Source organism: Microtus pennsylvanicus, chromosome 14 (assembly GCF_037038515.1).
Source record: "Microtus pennsylvanicus isolate mMicPen1 chromosome 14, mMicPen1.hap1, whole genome shotgun sequence".
Taxonomy (NCBI): domain Eukaryota; kingdom Metazoa; phylum Chordata; class Mammalia; order Rodentia; family Cricetidae; genus Microtus; species Microtus pennsylvanicus.
Genome location: NC_134592.1, coordinates 47,794,449 through 47,816,884, shown reverse-complemented (window position 1 = coordinate 47,816,884; position 22,436 = coordinate 47,794,449). Strand labels below are relative to the sequence as shown.

Genomic DNA, 22,436 nt, shown 5'->3' with positions numbered 1-22,436 from the left:
GAAAACACTAATGTCTTAAAAGCAAATATTTGAAAATTTAATGTCTTTGAATATGCTAACTTTTTTAATACAACCTAACATTCAGAGGCTGTAAAAAGCAAATTTTCAGTTGCATAGTTTTTAAAGCATGTACAACTACAATTAGAAAGGCAAAGATAAACTCACGATGGTAGTTTCTAAAACATAGATCACAATTCTTCATATATGCAATTTGTATAATTAGTAAGAAAAATCACAGGATTTTAAAAAATTGTAGCTAATTAAGGTAAACAGTTTAAACAAGAAAGGTGTAAGAGCAACAGAAAGAGGTTTATATGACTTGGGAAAATTTAAAGAGGTTAGCAAAGATGGAACCATTAAGGGACTTCCAAGAGATAAAATTTTCAGTACTCACTGATAAAATGGATTTTAGTAATGAATTACAGGGAGACTCTTTTCAGTCTGAGCAATTGGATCCACAATGCCCCTTCATTTCAGTGGGTGGTACAGAGGTGGATCAAGCCTCACACACAGCAGGTTAAGACTTAGAACTGTCTGATTTGAGAAACCTCAAAAATAAATGTTTCTCAAATGGGGAGATAGCACTCAGCTTTAAGAATTTTATCCATCCACATATCTTAAGTGTTTAAAAAATGCATGCATCACATATATGTGATGGCTCCTTTACAAAATAAAACTAAAGGAAGATGGAGACAGAAAAGGAGATTAAATGCAAGTAATTGAAAGCAAGACCACGTGATTGAATGGGGACAAAACACTTGCAGAAAATATGTTTTATCAAGGTCAGACAACTAATTAAGAACAAAAGGTGTCAATAATTCTAATTAAGCAGATGGAATCAATGAAAATCTCACGAGAGTGTAAGAATTTTAGCTCAGAATAAGCACGAGTAAGATTTATTTGTACACGACGAATTTCTTAAGAGAAAGAAGGAAATATAACAGTATTTTTTATTCTCTCCAGATCCAACGGCAGAGATATCATAAAAGAAGATTGGCAGTTGTTAGAGGAAAATTGCAGCCCCTAATGGAAAAAAAGGTCATGCTACAAACAGGAGACACATTAGCAGACAGTGTTTTGTTTTTCCCTTCATTGTATAGATCAGTCATTATTCAGCCTTTTCCTTTGGAGAAACAAATGAACAAAATGACCACATCAGGTAAAAGGTCACAGATGGTTAATGACACAGGCAAATTGGCAGTCAGAGAGTATTTTCTCCTCTCAAAATATTCAGGTGTAAGGAGCCTTCCCAAAGCTAAAACCTAGGTTTCCTTGGAAAAGTCTGAAGGGGCACGGGCAGGAGTTGAGTCTATCTGCAGTGCTGGGGGATTGCTGTGCTATGAAATAATTCATCTGTACCACTCAATTTCTTTCTGACCCTTAAGTTAAAGTGGCGGGGAAAAACTACCATTTGAACTTCAGTTTATCTAATGGATACCTATAGTTACCCCAGATCTGGACAAAACAGAGAAATTTGCATAAAATAAATACATTTCAAAGAGCTAAGAAGACTGGTATATTCATACACAAAGTGCTACTTAAATCTTAATAAAAGAATGTTGACACTTGCCACAACTTATAGATGAATCTCAAGGAATTTTGACTGGTTCCTTAATGTCATCTAAAGATGGTGATTACTTTAGTTGATTTTATAATAATTAAAATAAATGATACTAATAGAGATGGAGAGAAAATTGGTGGTTTCTCAAAGTTGGGTGTGAATGTGGCTATAATGATGTAATATAAGACAGCCTATATGTATTGCTACAATAGGGAATCTTGATTATTCTGTGGTATACCACTTCATGGGATTTTACATACACATTATCTGTACAAACAAGCACACATACATGCCAAATAGAGTATTGTACAACTGGAAAATTATGGTGACATGCTGGAGCTCATACTACTGTCAACTTCTTGGTATTTGTTTGTTTTGTATCATTCTAAGTTTGTTCAGGACTTTACACTGGGGTTGATGTTGGAGGGCTCCAACTAACTCTTCCCTGCATATTTCTATGCAATCTGTGGTCAGTTTAAGTTATTTGAACATAATTTTTCATTACTGCAAAAGGACTTTATCAAAATTTTTGTAAAGAACTAGAAGGTGTGCATCAAGGTAGGGAACACACACACACAAACACAATAATTTAATAAAATCAGTGGAAAGAAATTTCAAAATCTTCCAGCAAACAGGTTATTTAACTACAAAGAACTGAAAATCAGAACTCATTCTGTATATCAGACTGGCCACGAACTCACAGAGGTCTGCCTGCCTCTGCCTGCCAACTGCTGGGATTAAAGGCATGCATTTCACTGCATGACTCTCATGTCTTAGGTTTCTCAAACTCTAACACACACACAAGTTGTATTAAGACACATTAGAATAAGAATTGCATAGGTTTAGGGCATAAAACACACATGCAATGAGATAGTGACCTTTAATCACTAATTTGCTGTGTTCATGGACATACCAAGAAATTAGAGGTAGGCAGTTTTCTTACCAATTAAGGTACTTAGTATACTAAACTGCTGAGTTCTGAAGCAGTGTAGTATATCTAATTCATAGGAAGGGTAAAATATTAACAGCATGCCATAATCCCCCACTAATGTCCTTGATATTAGTGATGGCGAAGGGACTGTTTGCTGCAATGCATGAAGTTCATTAAACACAAGTGTGCTAAAACTAGGTACCGCAGAAGTGATTAGTCCGAAAACAGTTTAAAACTGTCCAAAAAATACAGAATTATACAGAAAACAGAGAAATAATTTTACATATTTATCAATAAAATAAGCTCTTGCTATCTTGTACTTACTCAATATATATTTTTACTGTTACTTTATTAAGTAAGTATAACATTGCTTTTATTTCTACCCCAGATCTGTTTTTGCAATCATAAAACTGAAAACAGGGATGGTAACTTTCGAACTCAGATCTACTGATTCTCAAATAAAAGTTTACAAGAATCACATATTTTCAGACAAATGAACAGAAACAGCAAACTTGGTTTGAAAATAAACACATCAATGAGCCCGTGTTGCTGTCTGGAGGAAGAAATCCTGGTTCATAGCTTCTGTTCCCATAACATATGCCAAAATATACTACTGGTAATATTTAATAAACACTTATTTTCAGAAAAAAATGCAACCCTTTTTACACTATCATTCTTCATCATTTGAATGGAAAAATTAAGGTTGATATACATCAGAAAACAGCATCTTTATCTGCCTGTCTTTACCTTTGTTTACATTGATCTATGAACACACACACATGTGTGCACACACGTGCACACACACACTCAGAGGAAACTAATTTCAAGGGAGAAATCAACAAATACTTGAAAGTAAAAATTATTATTTCCTAGTCTTATGTTTAAAAAAAGTCTGCTAAAGCTATGCATTATGTGGAAACACGTAATTAAAGGGAAAGAAAACCACAATTCTAAACAAATAAAACATGTAAAATATCACAAATGTAGCATTTTTAAACCTAGTTCTCTTTACTGTCTACTGATTTATATTGCAGAAATTAAGTCATTTTTGTTTTAAGTCACAAGAGAAATGAGCTGGCAGAGATATTGTCCTATCTTTGTATCACAAAGTATCCCAAGTAGCAAGGAAGCTGTGATGGCATTAGTAATACTTCACAATGTCTGGCATTAGTAATGCTTCACAATGTCCAAGCAATCTTCAAACAATGCATACAGCAAAACCTTCCATGCTTTTAAACAAAGAATTATGGTTTTGGAATACACCAAAAATGTAAAATTTACCTATTTATTATAAAATTACTAATGAGTAGATGATAATAATTGCTTTTCATTTTAATAAGTAAACCGAACAAGTATTTCATAATGGCTGAATTAATCATGGAATTGACAAGCTGAGCTCTGCCAATGCCAAGTAATGAACAGCCAAAGATCATGTTAGCAGTATAAATGACAAGAGATTATTACTATGTGTCAATGCATTCTCTTTTTAATCCAATAGTCATTCATTATTCTGCCAGTGAACCGAGCTTATACCATATATACTCACCATTTGTATACTGTTACCACTTTGGCCATCTCCTCATTTGTACATGCATGATTAAAAAATAGGGATGGCTCCAGGATTCACATTTTATACTGATACAGGACCCAAAAACAACCAAATAGTTATTGACATGTTACTATTACATCAACAATAAAATAAAAGTAGTTATTAATAATTATTGGTATTTATTATAAAATATGAACAAACTATCCACTATCCAGAGAAGTAAAATTTTCATCTAGATTTTAGAAAGAGTATATATAAACATTGTGGTTGTGTCAAATTGTTAACAGGGCAACAAGAGCATGTGTCATGCTTCATTGTTGTATTGCATGGATCATATGTAGACAAGACATTTATATCATAACTTATTTACTCAGTCACTCATAAGATCTCTTGATTTCCATTGATCTTATATGTGTCTGTACTATTTGAAATACACAGGACAGCTACAAAATTAAATATCTAGACTAAAATGTAGATTTTAATGAGGTTATATATCAGAGAATCAACTGATATTAATATAGTTGATCACATACCCTTAGCCAGGAAGATGGAGCTTAGGATCAACTGGAGCTTCTCTGCCCTTTTGACTGTAACACCATGGATCCTGGGCTAGTCACAGAGTGATAAACAGCAAGTAACAGGCTCTATCAATATGGAGAACTGGTGGACTAGTGTATGTTTCTACAAGCGCCCACCAATCATAACTGATATTGAAAAATTTTCTGTATTATGTGGAACAAAGCTCTTGGCTCAACATAATTGTAATTTGAAGAAGAGAGAACACAAAAACTACAGAGTAGATATATTAAGAAAAAAATTAAAATTATTTTGAAGGTAGACTTATTCTTTTAAAAAATGCTTGCATGGTATGCTTTTAAAAAACTTTTACAGTTATTATTGCAGCACCTTTTAGTGGAAATCCATTTATATTCCAAAACACTTCTCTAAGTACAGAAGCTGTTTATTACGTCTAAGGAAGGTACCCATGAATTTTTTACTGTGTCAACTCCAAAAGCATGGATTTCTGAAAGTGATAATTTGTTCTATGACTTTTAGGATATACAGTAAAACAATTTCATGAATATGTGTACATTTTATTTATGTTATATCAAGACATAAAACTTCCTCCAGATTTTATTCTTAAATTTTATCATCATCTCCCATATCTCTGAATGCATTCCATTAAATGTCTGTCTAATACGCAACTCTAAAATGGGTAATTTTCTTCTTTGAACAAGTACTTTAAACTATATAGTTTAATATGGAAAACACAAGATTGTGTTGAAAGCATTTGCAAGCGTGTAAGTATTGAGCACTTGTCTTCATTCTGTCTCAGAATTACTACTCCTTTCCCCCAAGCTTCATTCAATCACCAGGTCTTACAGAGTTTGCCCTTGGTATTTCTCCCAATGCTGCCTCCCTGCTATAGAAGGCTATATTTCACTCAAGATTAAAACAAAACCAAAATTAAAATAGAAAAACCTCTTTCATTGCTTCTATCATATGAATTAGATATCACAACAGCGATTACTTGTCTTGTCTGTGCTTTATCTTCCACTTCCCAAAGTCAAGCTATCTTTATTACAGCTCAAATGGCCTTCCATGATCTTTGTCCCTCTTGGGTCAACCTCATCCTTCATTTTTCTCTTTTGGAATATACATGTCAATAATAACATTTTTTCAAAATGATGCAATGACTATCAGTACAGCATGTGGACTTTACTCATCTCAGACTGCTAGTTCTCTCGTTCCTGGCTTTCCCAGATTCTCTCAGGTCACCCTCCCATGTCCCTTATATGAAATCACCAAACTGATTATAGTACCTGTTAATCAGTTTACTGTGTTACTGTTTGCTAACCTACATCTTCACGCTTTAAACTTTCTTACAAGAACTATTATTGCCTCAAACCACTTTCAAGATTTGCAAAACGTAAAAAATAAACATGCTATGTTAATGGTTCCCATTATTAAATTATTTATAAAATAACAAAGTGAGGAAGAACAGTTACAATGCAACCGGAAGCATTACAATATGATGAGTAAAAAAGCATATGTACTCACACATGGATCAGAAATGAAAAGATTCAAAATGTTACATGTAATACTTAATATATCTAAGGACATAATGTATTTTGAAACATAAAACTGGGGCATATGCTTTATTTATAAATATAGCAGTATATACTTAAAACCTTTATAGCAAATAAATCTTACCTTTAAAAATGGTAGAAAATTTCATTAGATAATAACTTTGATTGCTTGTGCATATGGACAATACTAGCTGGGCTCAGTAATCTACGTATTATGTGTGTGTGTGTAATATTAATAAAATAAGATGATTTGGATTTAACAGAAACATGTGGGGAAATGAAAGGAGTTCAGAAGGAAGGACATGATCAAAATACATTATACACAAGCATGAAATTCCCAAAAATAAAAATGAAACAAAATAGCAGAAGCAAACAACAGAACAAATAAGAAGAGTGCCCAAGTTGGGGTTGCACTCAAATGATCCATGCTTGTAAGTCTCTTCGGTCAAAAGCTTGGATTCCAATTCTTGGTGCTTTTTTTTTTTTTTTTTTTTTTGCTCTGTGATCTTGTGTGAGCTATTTACACCTTGTATCCTTCACAGACGTAGTAGAACAAAGAGCTTAGTACACTTTATTGGGTTAAGAGTTGAAACACATAGCATATGTAAATGATTTAGACTAGCATCAGCATGACAGAAATGTGTTAAGATTATTAAATATGTGCTACCTATGTTATTCAAATGCTACCCTCAAATTTCTATCCAACTCCTTTTTCTGACATTTTTAAAATTTTGAAGTGCACTAAAGTATATTCAATCTGTTCTATGGTTCATTTTGTGCTTGTGATTTGAACTTCTAAAAGCAAAGAGGAGAAGCATGAAGGCAGCAAGCCATTGTGGAGTAATTGTACACCAGCTGGAATGCTGCAATCATTTTTAAAGGGCCATAGCCATCAGTTCTCATTTAAAAATGTGTTACACTGACCCTCTTTGGAAAACATTTTAACTACCAAAAATTATTTATACTGCTTGCATAAAATACCATGAAATATTGATTTCAAATTTAGAGTAGATCATTAAACCAAAAAAAAACCCCACACAACTGAAGATGATGCAGTCAAATTAATTATAGTCTAGAGTTAAAATTTTAAAAATTAATTAGATTAAAAACCAATTAAAACAGCCTTAACAATACTTACTTTTCTTTAATTACAAGAAAGTTGCAACCTGAGATTGTAGGCATTTTCATGTTCTTTAAACATGTCACTCACAGTTCCAATGGCCACATCTCTGAGGGAAGCAGTGGCCAACCACTGGTCTCTACCAAAGGCAGATCTTAGTTTTACACAGTCACAATTAAATAACTTGTGATAATTAATAGATTTCCTATAAAGAACAGGCTTGGGACACCAGGAAGATGGCTACCGTTAGAGTGTTTGACACACAAGATGATGGGTTGAATTGAAACCCAGCATCCCCACAAATGTTGGGTTCATCTGCCCATCTGTAATCCCAAGGCTGAGAAGGTGGAGACTGGTAGTTGCCGGGATGCTATGTGATAATGGTCTTGTACCCTGTAAAGATTTGTTACTTAAATTTTAATAAAATGCTGATTGGCCAGTAGCCAGGCAGGGTGACCAGAATAGGAGAATTCTGGGAAGAAGAAAGTCTGCAGTCTGCAGTGGTCACCCCAGACACAGAGGAAGCAAGTAGAGAATGCTTCTCTGATAAAAGGTACCAAACCACATGGCTAACACAAATAAGGATAATGGGTTAATGTAGGATGTAAGAGTCAATAAAAAGCCTGAGTTAATAGGCCAACCAGTTTATAATTAATGTATATTTCTTTAGGACTGAATGGCTGTGGGACCAGGCAGGACAGAAATGTCAGGCAACATCTGGAGCTTGCTGGCGAGCCATCATAGCTAACTGAAGACCTCTAGGCAAGGGAGAGATGCAGTCTCAGAAAACAAGATGAAGGGCAATTGAGGAACACACTTATGTTGAACCCTAGCACCACATGCATACATACACAGATACATGTTCCACACAAGCCTTTACATATGCATATCCCCTATAAGTCATCCAAATGAATATATTAGTGAATGCATATATTACCCTTATAAGTATCATCCCAAAAAACTGTGTATACTTTGGCAATACTTAAAGAAAATGTTTAAATTAGGATTAGCTCTCAGACTATCTGTTAATTCCTAAAATATAACTCCATCAATCATCTTGGAAATACCTAATTGATTATATAAATGATATCACAAGCACAATTTCAATTATAATGAGTAAATTCATCTATCTGGTAATAAATTAGAAATCATAGAAGGAATGCAGCTCTGTTGTGTAGAACTTGCTAAGCATGCATGCATCCTAGCATCCCAACTTCAGCTCTACAGAAAGAAGAAAAGAACAAAAAAGAATGAAAGCTAAGAATTACCAGATAAATTGAAAATTCATTTATTCCACAAAAAGGTTTTGACACAGTATACTCAAGGCTATGGTTAAAATAAATTTTATATACCTGACATCATAAAAGAATGTTAAAAAGAAAGACAAAAATGGTGTCTGAATTCAGTCTTCTCATAGTAGAATGGCCAAATATCATGTCTCCCAATGTGGCCCCAACTAGCTGTTTTCCCAATATGCTAGAAGTTGTTAGGACTATAAATATCCAACCCAGGTGCAGTAAGTTAGCAGTTAGTTTAACAAGCCTTGGAGAACATCTAGGGGCATTGCATCTTGAGAGCCACTTCTGCTGAGCAAGCAGTGTTTTAAGGGCATAAACAGGTACCATAAATAAAATACACAATTGGAGAATGAACTTCTAGTCAAACAAACATCTCACATACTGTGAAAGCCCGAGAACATATGATAGCTATGAGTCTGAATGTGAAACTTCTTATGGTTTATTTTTTTCTTAAAAGCAATTAAATGGATACCTGTTTTCTAATGATCTGGTCAATTCTTAGTCTATTGGACAGTTCCTTTGACATAGATTAAGGTGATGGAATCCATGTGGGTGGTGGTGGCACACATCTTTAATTTCAACACTTAGGAGGCAGAAGCAGGTAGATCTCTGATTTCAAGGCCAGTCTGGTCTACAGAGTGAGTTCCAGGACAGCAAGGGCTACACAGTGAAACCGTGTCTCAAAAAACAAAACAAAGCATGTAGCACAAACAATAAAAACCCAGAGTCAGATATTTAACTTCAATCTGAACCAGAAAAGCAAAGCAGTCAAGTCACTAGAGAAGTCTTTCCTTGACCAAGGCGGGTGACTGTAGACTAAGTACACAAATCAGACATAGTCTTTCTCTCTCTTCCCCCATTTTATATTCCCTCTAGTGCTTGGATTAAAGGTGTGAGTCGCCACCTTCTGGGATTGATTTTATGTAGCCCAGTAAGGTCTCGAATTCATAGTGATCCATCTGACTCTATCTCCAAAGCCCTCAGATTAAAGGTATGTGCTACCACTGCCTGACCTCTTGAGGCTTAGCTTTGTTCTTCTGATATTCAAGTAAGCTTTATTTATTAAAAAATAAAATATAACTATAAAAAAGAAGAAAACAACAAAAATATTGGAATCTACAGAAACCACATACTACTACTTCAAGTTATAATATATTAGTAGTTTTCAAGCAAATGTGTGTATCAGTTAGTATTTAGTCAAATATTGATCACATGATGGTCAGTATAACTCAGATCATTTAATTAGTTTTGAAACTCATTATCTGGTGATATTTCAAACCTGCACATAATCGTTTTACTGCTATTCAATGTCTTAGTTTTTAAATAAACCACCTGATTTTAGCAATTGATACTTGAAGTTTTATGACTTTTCAAACTTTAAAATTTGGGGGTAAAGTACATATTGTGGGTTGACCTCAGTGGATAAGTCACTTAGCTCCCAATTGTGCAGACTTGAGTTTGAATCCCTGGTTCCATATGAAGCCAGATGAACACAGATGTAGAACATCTGTAATCAATCTCTGTGCTCCCACTGGTGAGACAGGAGTTGATATTTAAAGGAACAAGGCAGGAAGATATGGTGTTCTTTATTGGAGAACAGCATTAACTTCACTTTTACTGATTGGCTCATGTATTTTTCTTTTTTTGTAAGAGCTGGGGGGATCATTTTGTGCTTCCCCCATTTCTCTGTATTTCAGGCTCCCTTTCTCATGTCTATTCGTGATTGTTTCAAGAACAGGTAATAAAAAGTTTGAGTAACTGATGAAGAATAGAAACACTACTGTTTTTTTTCAACATATTGCCTCAGAACACAAACAGTATTCAAATCTGACCAAGCTCAGTGTTTACTTACTTATACCTCTGTCTTTAATATCAAAACTCCAATCTAAATCATTACTAATCACTTCAAATATTGGTGGCCTCTGTCTATTGTAAGATAGGACTTAAGATCTGCATAATATATTCTGATAAATCCATAAAATGGTGATTATATTCATGCTTTCAAGAATCTGATTTATTTGACAAATATCCACAGAATTTCCTGGGTGTGCATTAAGTAACTCACTTGAATTGCTTTGAATTCGCTGTCTTTCTCAATAAAAATCTAGATAAATAGCTTAAATCAAACATCTTGATGACCCCAGTAGTACTTCAATTTCATCTGCCATTCTCTCTTTATACCTGTTTATTGTCCCATACACAAAATTCTTCATTTTAGTTACTGAAGTATGAAAATGTCATTCACTCTAACCAACCACCTGCTTATTTTTTAAATCTTTCTTCTTACTTCTTCAGTAAACATATTAAAGTAGACACTTAGCAACATTTAATTTTAATTATCATATTGAAATACATGCATACATATAATAAATTCAAAACTGTATTTAATAGAACATAATCCAATAATAAATACTCAGCAAACAAAGATTAGCAAAGAATTGATTAATAAAAATCACTTTTAAAATGCTTAGCCTGATGGGAAAAATAGTCACTCAGCCATCATGATATTAACATATAACAGAATAAATTAAAATGTGTAGTGATTTCATCTCATAATTAACTATAACCTTAAATACATGCATACATATGCTACTGTTTTTGATCAGTAATTTTTGTTTTTAAAGAAAAATGTGGCTAAGGGCTTAAACGATGGCCCAGTGCTGAAGAACACATTGCTCATGCAGAGTTCAAATTCCTGTTCCCATGTGGGTGGTTAACAGCTCCCTATCATTCAACCTTAGTGGATCCACTACTGCTGTCTGGCTTCCACAGGCACCTGCGTTTCCATGCACACTCCTATACACAGATAGGCATATGCATGGAATAAAAATAAAAGTCCTTTAAAAACAGAAAAGACAGGAATAAACCTATTGTATTCATAACGGTTCTATCTCAGAAATTGTGTTTTAACCTCCAAACGTATTGTCCCAAGTGCTCCTAAATCTGTATGTTGTGGCTTGCTTTCTGTTGCGGAGATGAAATGCTGCCGCAAGCAACCCGGGGAAGAAAGCTTTTATTTCATCTCACAGCTTACAATCTATCAAGAACAGGAGTCCAGACAGGAACCTGGAGGCTAGAATTGAAGGAAGCCATGGAGAAATACTGATTGCTGGCTTGCTCCTCCTTCTTGCTCAGTTTGGTTTCTTACACACTCCAGAACTACCTATCCAGGGTTGCACTGCCCAGAGTACTGAATTCCCCCAACTTCAGTCATCAATCGGGGGGGGGGGGGGAATGCCCTGCGGATCATTTTAACCCATTCTGGCCCAGTCATATTTTCTAGGCTGCATCAAAATCGCTACAAAACTAACCAAGACACTGTGTGTGTGTGTGAGTGTGTGTGTGTGTATACATATATTCATTATTCAATACATTTCAGCAATGCATTAAGGATAATATTTCATTTTTTAACTTCTGGAAAGTACTGTATGATTAGTTTATTATATTGACTGAATAGATGAGCAAATAAATATGAGCATATCTGACAGCGACCTGCGAAGTCTCCAAAAGGAGAATGGGGCTCCCTAAAAATGATTCCTTCATGACTATGATAAAACCACTAGGCTAAAAAACACCATTTAAAGATCGGTTTTTGGATGGACTGCAAACTGCTCAGATCAATTTTGAGCTGGATAGCTTAGATGATCTAGTCTAACAGACTACTTTAACCAGGACTTGAGACCAGCCCTGCAACTTCTCATCATGTAGACACTGGACAATAAATAACACAACTACCTCCCCCAGGCCATGACAATTAACACAGGTTTTTCTTTTCAGGAACCTCTAAAGATACTGTCATCCCCAAACAGCAGGAAGTAGATTTAACAATATGATACCCAAAAACCCTCATTCCCAAGAGGTAGGGTGGATGGTTTTTGGTTCTTCAATTGGTTATGAATATTTTTCAATGTTTAGATGGGTTGGTAAAAAGTTGTTATTGATTACAGCTGGGAGGAAAATTGAACAAAGGAGATTAGGTTCAGAGTTTTTCTTTTGAAAAGAAAAAAAGGGATATTCAGACATAATAGATAAAAGGGTAGATTATTGAATCTACTCTGGAAAGAAATAAGGGAGAATACAGATATGATAGGAAAAAAGTAGATTAAGGCATCTACTTTAAAAAAAACAAGTACTTTAAATGTTTTACATGGGATTGAACTTATGTATATGTATGAAAATTTTGTATATTGATACAAATTTGAGATTAATTTTGTTAGAACATACTGTACATACATTTCTACTCTTGTTCAAGGTATTATACCTATACGACTCATTTAACGATGTAATGCAAATTTCTAGTCCTTGAAAATTACTTTTACCAACTGCTTAGGATATTAAGGATATACAGGTTAGTTTTCAAGGTCAAACAAAGATATATTTTAGATAGGCATTTCATCTTCAAACACTTCAGAGGTCTATAGAATATGGCATTTAAGATGTTTTAATAACACAGGTGCTATTTATTTATTACTATGTGACATGTCTGTTTAAAGTAACACCAATCTACTTCAGAAAAGATGATGGGCATCAAAGAAACTCCACATGAGTTTTCTCTGTGGTAAAAGAAAGCCACTGGGCAAGGAAATGTCCTTGCCTCCAGTACTGACTATATACTGTCCCAATTGGACAAGCAGGACATAAAGGAAAGTGAGTGCCAAATACTGTCATATCCACTGGACTACAGTTAACAGATAGTTGTGAGCAGCCATGTGGGTTCTGAGAATCAAGCCTGGGTAGTCTGGAAGAGCAGCAAGTGTTCTTAACCACTGAGCCTTCTCTCTATCCCAAGATGTATCTTCACATAAATTTTAAAAGGTAAAATTTCTTAGGATACACTTCTAATATGTTTATTTCAAAATTATTCAAGCTACATTTATTACATTTAGGCATAAAGGTTCACTGATATAAGCGTAGAATTTGGGAAGATGAGTTGATAGGAAGGCTCGAAATTGTGAGCTACAGTCTTGGCACTAAGTGAATTAACTGGAAAAGTCACAAATAGTTACAAACATTCTTCATGAAAGTGGTAATAAAATCAGATTTCATGTGTAAATGTTTAAAAATAATAGGATTTTGTACTAATAAAGTGTCAGTATGCTATTTCCCTTGAACTGGAAAATAAACTTTCATTTCTGAGATAATATGGAAATAAACCTTATTTATAGTAATCACTTTTCTCTATAATTGAAGAGAAAAGATTTGCGGGCAAGCACTGAATGAGTTTCGTTGACTATAAAATGATTTGTGTTATGGTAGAATTCTGCCCATAAGTGGAGCTTCAAGAGCAATGTTGTTGTTGAGAGTGTTCTGCCTGCAGGCTAGTCACGAGACTTGGATGTAATGAACAAGGGAGTGAGAGAAGAAACATGCATACATATTTTTGTTTTGACCAGCACCACCTGTCTCTTCACACTGGCTGAGATCCTAAGAACATGACCCTATACTGAGACAATGTCAAAACAAACCATTGTGTCTATTCTATAGCAAGATGGAAACCTGGGTAAAATTATCAGCCAAGACAAAGTATCATAGTAATCACACCAGGAATAGAATGTTTATTAATAGGCCATGTGTGGTGGTCCACATTTCTAATCTCAACACTGTGAGGCAGAAGCAGTTGTATCTCTGTTAGTTAAGGTCAGCCTGTCTATTTGAAACTATTGTCAGTTTCAGAACAGTCAAAACTACTTCATTTATAAATATAAAAAAAAATCTAGTAACAAGTAAGGCCAGAGAAAAAATGGTATGATAGGGCAACAGATTCAAAACAGTGCAGGGAACATGATTTGCTGTTTGGACACCACTTGATAGAAATATGATTTGCAGCAGCCGCACTGCCTGGTGCATTAGCTGTGCAGACTGAGCTGATCAAGAATGCTTTAACAGGAGTAAAAGTGGATGAGACAAATGTGAGCCTGCAAAATGGATCTCACAGCGGATAATGAGGTTGAAATAAAAATAAGAAAGGCATGATGAGAAAATGTCTGCATAGTAGTTTATTTCAAAAGAAAGGCTGGGAATCACACGGAAGCACGGGGTGTATGACATGCCTAATAAAACACAATACAAAAATGTGAGCTACAATAAGCACTGGAAAAAAATTATACTATCTTGCCAATTAGTACAGGAACTCCTACAAAGCCTTGCCAGGAGTGCTCTGGGAGAGAGCACTTGAACTATGGCTAAGTGGAAGCCTGGTCCACTGGAAGATATTGTTACATTCAATTTATTGGACAGGACTTGGATAAGTTCAGAAACATGCTCAGGGTTATATAACTAAAAATGATGAGACTAGGCTGTCTAGACTTGGAAGCTAGAGGTGTCTAGAATTCATTATTTTCAAAGGTGTACTAGAGGGAAATTTATATACACATCTCATGTATGAATGATCTTGGAAAGAAGCAGAATAGAACACTGTTTAATGAACTTGCTGCAAAGGAACAGTGAAGTGGAGAGAAAATGTATGTCTCTGTATGTTCAGTGGTTATAACAGAACTGTGATTCAGAAACATATCAGTGTGGATGCTGTGGGTACATTCATTTTAGAAAAGCAAATTTTAAAGGGGGTTAGTGTCATGAGAAAATCACAGCCATTCCAGAAAAATCTCCGCAGGAGAGGCTTTTACCATGAGTCTGAAGTAAACAGCCCTAAACCTCTCCCAAACATTTCTACTTTATCTGAAGACAGGAAAACATTTGTTGGCAATTAGTTTTCCTTTTAGCTTTATTTATAGGAAAGGATTCTGACTTTTATATGTAATAGGAACTTTAGGTAGGGACACAAGTTTTGATACAAGAGAAAGAATAAGAAAAATTAGGCAAATCCCACTGACTTAAGAAGAAAGCCCCCCAGTTGTAACGGAAATTTTTCTGTTTGCTCCAAGAAAGTACAAATGAAGAAGTCAAAAGCTGAATATAAACTGACTTTAACATTGGAAAAAGATTTGTGTGGAAAGAGCAAAGACTCAGTGGTTAAGAGCACTGCCTGCTCTTCCAGAGGACGTGGGTTAGATTCTCAGAACCCATTTAGTAGCTCATAGCCTTCTATAGCTCCAGTTACAGAGGATCTAACACTCTCTTTTGGCCAAAGAATAAATTTATTTTGGTGTTCTTCTCTGATTTATTACAAAGATCTATATTTTTTTGAGTGTTGTTGTTGTTGTTTTAATCTGTGGGCATTTTTCCTGCATGTGTGTCTGTGCCTGGTGCCCATAGAGGCCAAAAGAGAGTGTACTGGCTTTGTGGGAGCCTAGGCTGTTTGGATGCTCACCTTACTAGACCTAGAAGGAGGTGGGAGGTCCTTGGACTTCCCACAGGGCAGGGAACCCTGACTGCTCTTTGGGCTGATGAGGGAGGGGGACTTGATTGGGGGAGGAGGAGGGAAATGGGAGGCGGTGGTGGGAAAAAGGCAGAAATCTTTAATAAATAAATGAATACATAATAATAATAAAAAAGAAGTTATTTTTTGGTGTTCATGTTTCAATATATACATTTATATATGAATGCATAATAAGACAATAATATGAAAGAACAAACAATGTGTAAGGACTTAAAATAAAAAGAAAATGAAGAATGAAAACAAGAATGCTCTAAGATGCTCCAAATAATGCTTTTTATATATGAACTATGCTATGAATATAGAAAGGGGTCAATGAGATGGTTTAGTGGGTGAAGGTGCTGGTCTCCAACCTGACAAGTTTGATCTGCAGCACTCATGCGGCAGAATGGAAGTAGTGACTTCTGCAAACTGTTCTCTGACCTCCTCATACATGATTCTGTATGAGCATTTCTGTGCTTACATGCCAAATAAATAAATGTAATTGCTTAGAAAGCAGGGCTATAGAAATGGTAACTGTCAGCTGGAGGAAAAAGGTGTGTTGGTCTGAATGTTTCATGTTTATCAGTCTCATTAAGGAAAAGTACACAGCTGGAAGAAGCAGGACATGATTTAGAAACAGACCTGGGAATATCCAAGTATCCCTGTAAATGTGATGATAATGAAAGTGACAGGTTCTGAATGGCCTGTGGTCAGGTGATCACTGACCTGTGAGAACCTAGATAAGCATGGTGTGGGGATCAAATACCCCCATGTTTGTATGATTTTCCATCTCAAAGATTAAAAACAATACTGATGAGTCTATGCTGTAGAATATTTCTTTAATTGTGTAAAGAAAGGTGTGCTACATTTGTTTATGCTGCATTTGTTTAATGATGTAAGGGTGTGTCTTTAAGTATGTAAAGATGTGTTGTATATGCTTCACCTTTCCTCCCTAAGGCATCTGATTGGTCTAATAAAAAGCTGAGCAGTCAATAGTCAGGCAAAGAGGAATAGGTGGGGCTGGTGGGCAGAGAGAATAAGTAGGAGGATGAATTGAAAATTGAGAGAAAGAGCAAAAAAAGGAAGAGAAAACGAGAAAGAGAGGGAACATGACAGAGGCTAGAAGACAGCCAGCAGCTGCCAGGCAGCCAGAAACAAGAAACAGTAAAAGTAAAATATACAGAAGAAAGAAAAATAAAAAAGCTCGGAGGAAAAATGCAGATAAAGAGAAACAGGTTGATTTTAGTTAAAAGAGCTAGCCAGAAAAGAGCTAAGCTAAGGTGAAATATTCAGATTTAATAATAAGTCTCTGTGTCATGATTTGGGAATCAGTTGGTGGCCCAATAGAAAAAGTCTGGTATAAGAATATATAATGAATCTTAGGTCTTCACCTTGGACCTTACATTACTAGATATTTACTTATCATTGATGTTAAGAAGATAAAATAAATAGTTTTATGGTAACAGTTGGACAGATTGATAGGATAGGGATTCTGGTTGGTTGCAAAAAATGGCACCCAAAGGGAGTGGCATTACTAGGAGGTGTGGCCTTGTTGGAGGAAGTGTGTCACAATGTGGGTGGGCTCTCTTTTCCTCGAGCTTCCTTTAGTGTGGTTTTCAGTTGACTTCCTGTTTCTTGAAAGATGCAGTACACTCAGCTCTGTGTCTGCCTGCACAGTGCCATGCTTTCTGTCACGATGATAATGGACTGAACCTCTTAAACTATGAGTCACCCCATTTAAATGTTTTATTTGTAAGAGTTGCCATGGTGTCTCTCCAAAGCAACAGAAGAAACCCTAGCAAAGACAGGGATTAAGTGTTGATCTCCAAGCAAAGTTTTGCTTTTATTGTCCTAACTCAGATTTTCATTCTGTGATTTTAGTTAAGGAGTTGGGACATGTACTAAAAATCTATATGTGATTCATGGTTTCATTTCAAAATACTTTGCCACATAGAAATATCCACATAGAAAATATCTCTAACATGAAACAAGTTGGAGAGCTACATATAATTTCAAAATTGTCACTTATATCAACAAGCATTGAGTTTACAGTGTTTGTGTAAAGAATATATAAACCATTTCATACATCTTCAGCTAAATTAGAATAATTTATTTTACTACTTTTCAATTTTCTAAATTATTTATATTCTTCACACATAATAACTTTTTTAAACATTTTGTATATTGTTTGACACTTCAAGTAAAAATATGTACAGCATATAGCCTTTTAGGACAAATGGCAGTGCATTTATACTAGCCAATATACACCAGAACATCCTAAATTCCTTTTGTGTTATTGTGTAATATATTTTTTCAAAGACATCTAGTGATATATTTGTTCTATATGCTCTTAGGGAATTACTTTAATAGGTTTATGCAATGATAACAATGCATAGATTAATTTAAAAGATTAGTAATTAATTCTGAGTAGTTTTGTAAAGCAATATTGTGATAAAATAAAATATATTCTGCAATACATTCAAAGTATAAATAAAAATTACAGCAACAAAGTCTCAACAAGAAATTACAAGAAAACAAAAACAAAATCAAAAGAGATACTAAATCTCTTACCTGCCGAATACCCAACCGGTAAGCAACTATTCGATCCACGGCATCAGGATTCATTTGTGTCCACTGCAGACTGTAGGAATATACTCGGTGTCGGTTCTGCCACACAGGGTTGTAGGTGTCGTAATAGAACTCTGGGGCATAGGCCTTCCCTAAAACAGAAAGTGACTCAACATGACTGCGGAGACATCAGACCTTCAACAAACTCACCGCTCTCTTGCTTTACCACTTTACATTCCGCCTGTCATAAGGAACTCTCCTACACGAAAACTCATATTGTTAAAGTAAAATCCATTTCCTGATTGGTTGTGAAAATAGAAACATGAAAGGTTGGCTTGAGTAGCAGTATAAGAAAAGGAGAATCAAGGACAAAGCCAAGGTTATAGGCTAAGCAACTCTGAGAATAAAATTTCTCCCAGCTGAAACAGAGGGCTATTGAAAAATTGAATTTTTGGAGAAATGTTCAGGAAGAATAAGGTTTTTTTTTTTTAACAATTTGAGTGATAAATTGGATATTCCAAGTATATAGTAGGATTTAACTAGGCTGGAATGGGGAGCAGTAAGAATTGGTGTTATGGTCTTGCTAGCTAGAAACTAGAAGTGCTGAGAATGAGGGCATTACTGAAGAGATTTCAGACACGGAGAAAAGATGATTAAGTTCTGAGAACTGATACCAGGCTAAAAAGAATGTGAAGAGCCATCAAACTTGACAGAAAAAGAAAATTTAAAAGACAAAGTATCATCAAAGATGTGTGGTGGGAGATGCATTATCAATTTCCTTGTGGCGGGGGGGGGGGGGAGACTGATAAAAAAACCTTCTGTTTTTTTCTTCTTGTGGTCAGTAGGTCTAAAAATTAAGACTTAAAGCTCTGAAATTTGGAAGAAACGATATAGAGTACTTTTATCAAGCTCACTAACTTCCAACAAGTAAGTGAAACTGGGGGCATTAAGTAAAATATGCATTGCCGAAAACAACTTTCCCAGTGCTAAAATATGAAAGAAAAGAATAAGTTCTTTAGTTTGCTAGTAAAATTAGAGAAGGAGCATTAAGTATCTGAATTCTGGTAATGTGTTCCAAAGTCTTAGCATCAATAGTGTGTGCAAGTTCTTTTTAATTGTCCTGTGACATCTAGAATTACTTTTTTCATGGTGTTGGCCTTGGCTTTCAATTCATAGACGTATTTTGAACATCTGACCCTACAATTCAATGAGAACAAATTTCATTGTTTTAATCTGCTCAATTTATGATGATTACGGTATCAATAAACTGATGCTGGTTTGTGACCAATTAACTAAAAGTGAAAACACTCTATGAATGAACTGAATTTGTAATAATTTTCTTGGAGCAGTGTGTCAGAAAATTTTTGAGATGAACTAAATAGCTCATATGACAGATGAGGGATGCTGAGCTAAGCAGACATATCAATAGCAGGTGAAAATGATATAGACAAATAATTAACACAGTAATATTTTTCATTCAAAATGAAAAATAGAGTTTGATAATACTTCCCTTTTAATTTATACAGTCTAAGAATTACAGAGCAGACATAAATAGTATAACAAATACTATTTGTTAGTAATAAATTCTGCCATTGTTATAGATGTTCCATAGTTTTTAAAAACACATGTGAAATGTTTTCTCTGCTATCTATATTTATTCTCTTTCATGTGTAAGAGAAATGCCACATTGCCATGGCAGGCATGCAGTTCTGAGCTCTGACACCCAAACATGACATCTGCTGGCTGAATGGAGAAAGAATTCCCAACTTTTTTTTTCTATTTGCAGAACATGTGCTTTCTTCTAGTTCTTGTGAGAAGGCAAAGATTTTCTCTTACTTTTTTTTATATTCTAGTTTTATTTTTATGCATGCTCCAGTTTGAAATTTTTAGATTAGCTGACCTAGATCTGTATCCACTATTTAAATTTGGAAATCATTTTTTTTAGAAACACTATGCATGTTAATATATAGATCTTAGGTTTTACAACATTCTTAAAATATACAGGTAGAAATAATTGTAGTACTCAGAGTTTCGCACATAATTTATATAACAAAATGAACAGTACATTTGCAAAAAAATCCTGTTAAATGATAACACAGTTTTTTCCAAATACAATTTCAAACATAAAGCTACAAATAAATATACTGAAGTAATTATTTGCATTTAAAGCATTAAAATGCTTTAGGTTATATGAACTGACTTCTAGTGCTAAGTAACATTGCATATGTATGCAGAAACAAAGGGGAAAGGAAGTGATAGTGGTCAAGAGTAAATATATGCTCTGTAAAGTCAATATTTCAGAAAAGAAGCTGTAGGAAGATAAATATGTAAATTTACCTTAGCAAAGGAGAGGATTACAGAATATGTTTGAATATGTATGAGAGATATCAGATTAATTTAATTTGTTGAGGGATCATCAAATAACTTATATAGGTCCATTTCGCTTTATATTCCAAAATATTGAAAAGTAAAATTCCCACCAGAATAAACCGTGATGAATTGTTGAGATGACATAGCTAGTTAAAACACTAACTATTTTCACATTTGTGCCCAAGGATGTTGGATTATATTACAGCAAACGTTATTGTGAAAGTATGCTTAAGCTTGAAAAAAAAACAAATAAAAATTGTTCAGGAGTCAAAGAACACAGATTTTTTTTTAAAAAGACAATGAATAACAATCTGTGACAAGAGAAATGTTGGCTTTTATACTCATTTGAGTTGCATATTTAGGCCCAGAAAGATGACACTACTGTATAAGTGATGTCACCACATGTGAGAAGGTCAACAGAAGCTGGAACCTCAGCCATGTTGTGTTCTAGAAAGAGACTGCCACTCGCCATTAAGGAGTATGAATATTGCTATGAATAAAAAAATATCATCTGCTACTGATGCTGTACACAGGAAAGCCCAGGTCTCACTGGCTGGTACATATATGCCTGTCCTGTTCAAATGACTATGATTTCAAAATCCACCAAAACAAACACACAAACATGCATCCCACTATGAGTGGCCAGGAAGGTCAATGAAAAGAGGCTAATATTGCAGCAGTATTAGCCATTCAATAATAGAAACAGGAAATAAAAATGATACAAAAATATATTAAAACTGGTGAATTTGTGTACTAGAGAATGAAAGAGAGGAACTGTTGGCCATCTGTGAAATAATAATTAACATTTCTATTGATGCCAAAGTTATTCTTCATGCTGAGTGAGCAAGAGGAGGATAACATTTCTAAACTGACTAGAGTCTTTTATGGATTCACATGCAGTTCTCATCTTCTTTACCAAACTATACACTTCTAAGGACACTGTATCATCAGTACCCAGTTTGGTACCTGGAACAACACCTATGCTAAAAAGGACATAATAGCCTAGGGCTGAACTATGAAGAACAATGTTTGATAAAATTAGTTGCTGAACATTTACTTTATACTTCAGCTATTCTGAAATTGTCCACACAGTTTCCACATGTTTTGGGGAAAACTTTATTATATGCCTCAATTTTTTATTTTCCTGGGTACTCCATTATAACAATTATGTGAATGGGAAATGAGATAATTATTAGAATGAAAGCGAAGAGACCATTTAAAATGCAAACCAAAAATAGTAAATCTAAAATTTCTCAAATGGGTATTGATTAATATAACAAGATGTTATTAAAATTCAAGGCAAATAGCACTAACACTGATAATACCCTGATTAAGTATTTTAAAGTTTATTTAAAATAATGGAAGCTGTTAGCCTCTGCCTGTGTTTTTTCAGTAGGGCCTGAGCATTCATAAAATGATTGTGAATCAGAGTCACCATATAATTATATAATGAGGAAAGTAGTGACAGACCCACCAGAGAATGCCAAGAACATACAATAAAACACGTGCACTGGGTGGAGGTGGCTCATGTCTTTAATTCCAGCACTCAGGAGGCAAAGGTAGGCCTTTGTGAGTTTGAGGCCAGTCTGGCGTACAGAGTGAGTTCCAGGACAGTCAGGCTGTTACAAAGA

The 22,436-nt window shown here is 34.8% G+C and overlaps 1 protein-coding gene across 5 annotated transcripts in view; it reads right to left on the bottom strand.

Moving 5' to 3' along the window:
* The window catches only part of Mdga2 (MAM domain containing glycosylphosphatidylinositol anchor 2), a 716,330-nt gene that overhangs the window by 50,346 nt on the left and 643,548 nt on the right, over positions 1-22,436 (bottom strand). For all 5 annotated transcript variants that reach the window (XM_075947276.1, XM_075947279.1, XM_075947278.1 and 2 more), the window contains one exon: positions 18,439-18,587. In XM_075947276.1, coding sequence (XP_075803391.1) covers positions 18,439-18,587 — 149 coding nt within the window. The remainder of the gene's footprint in view (positions 1-18,438; positions 18,588-22,436) is intronic.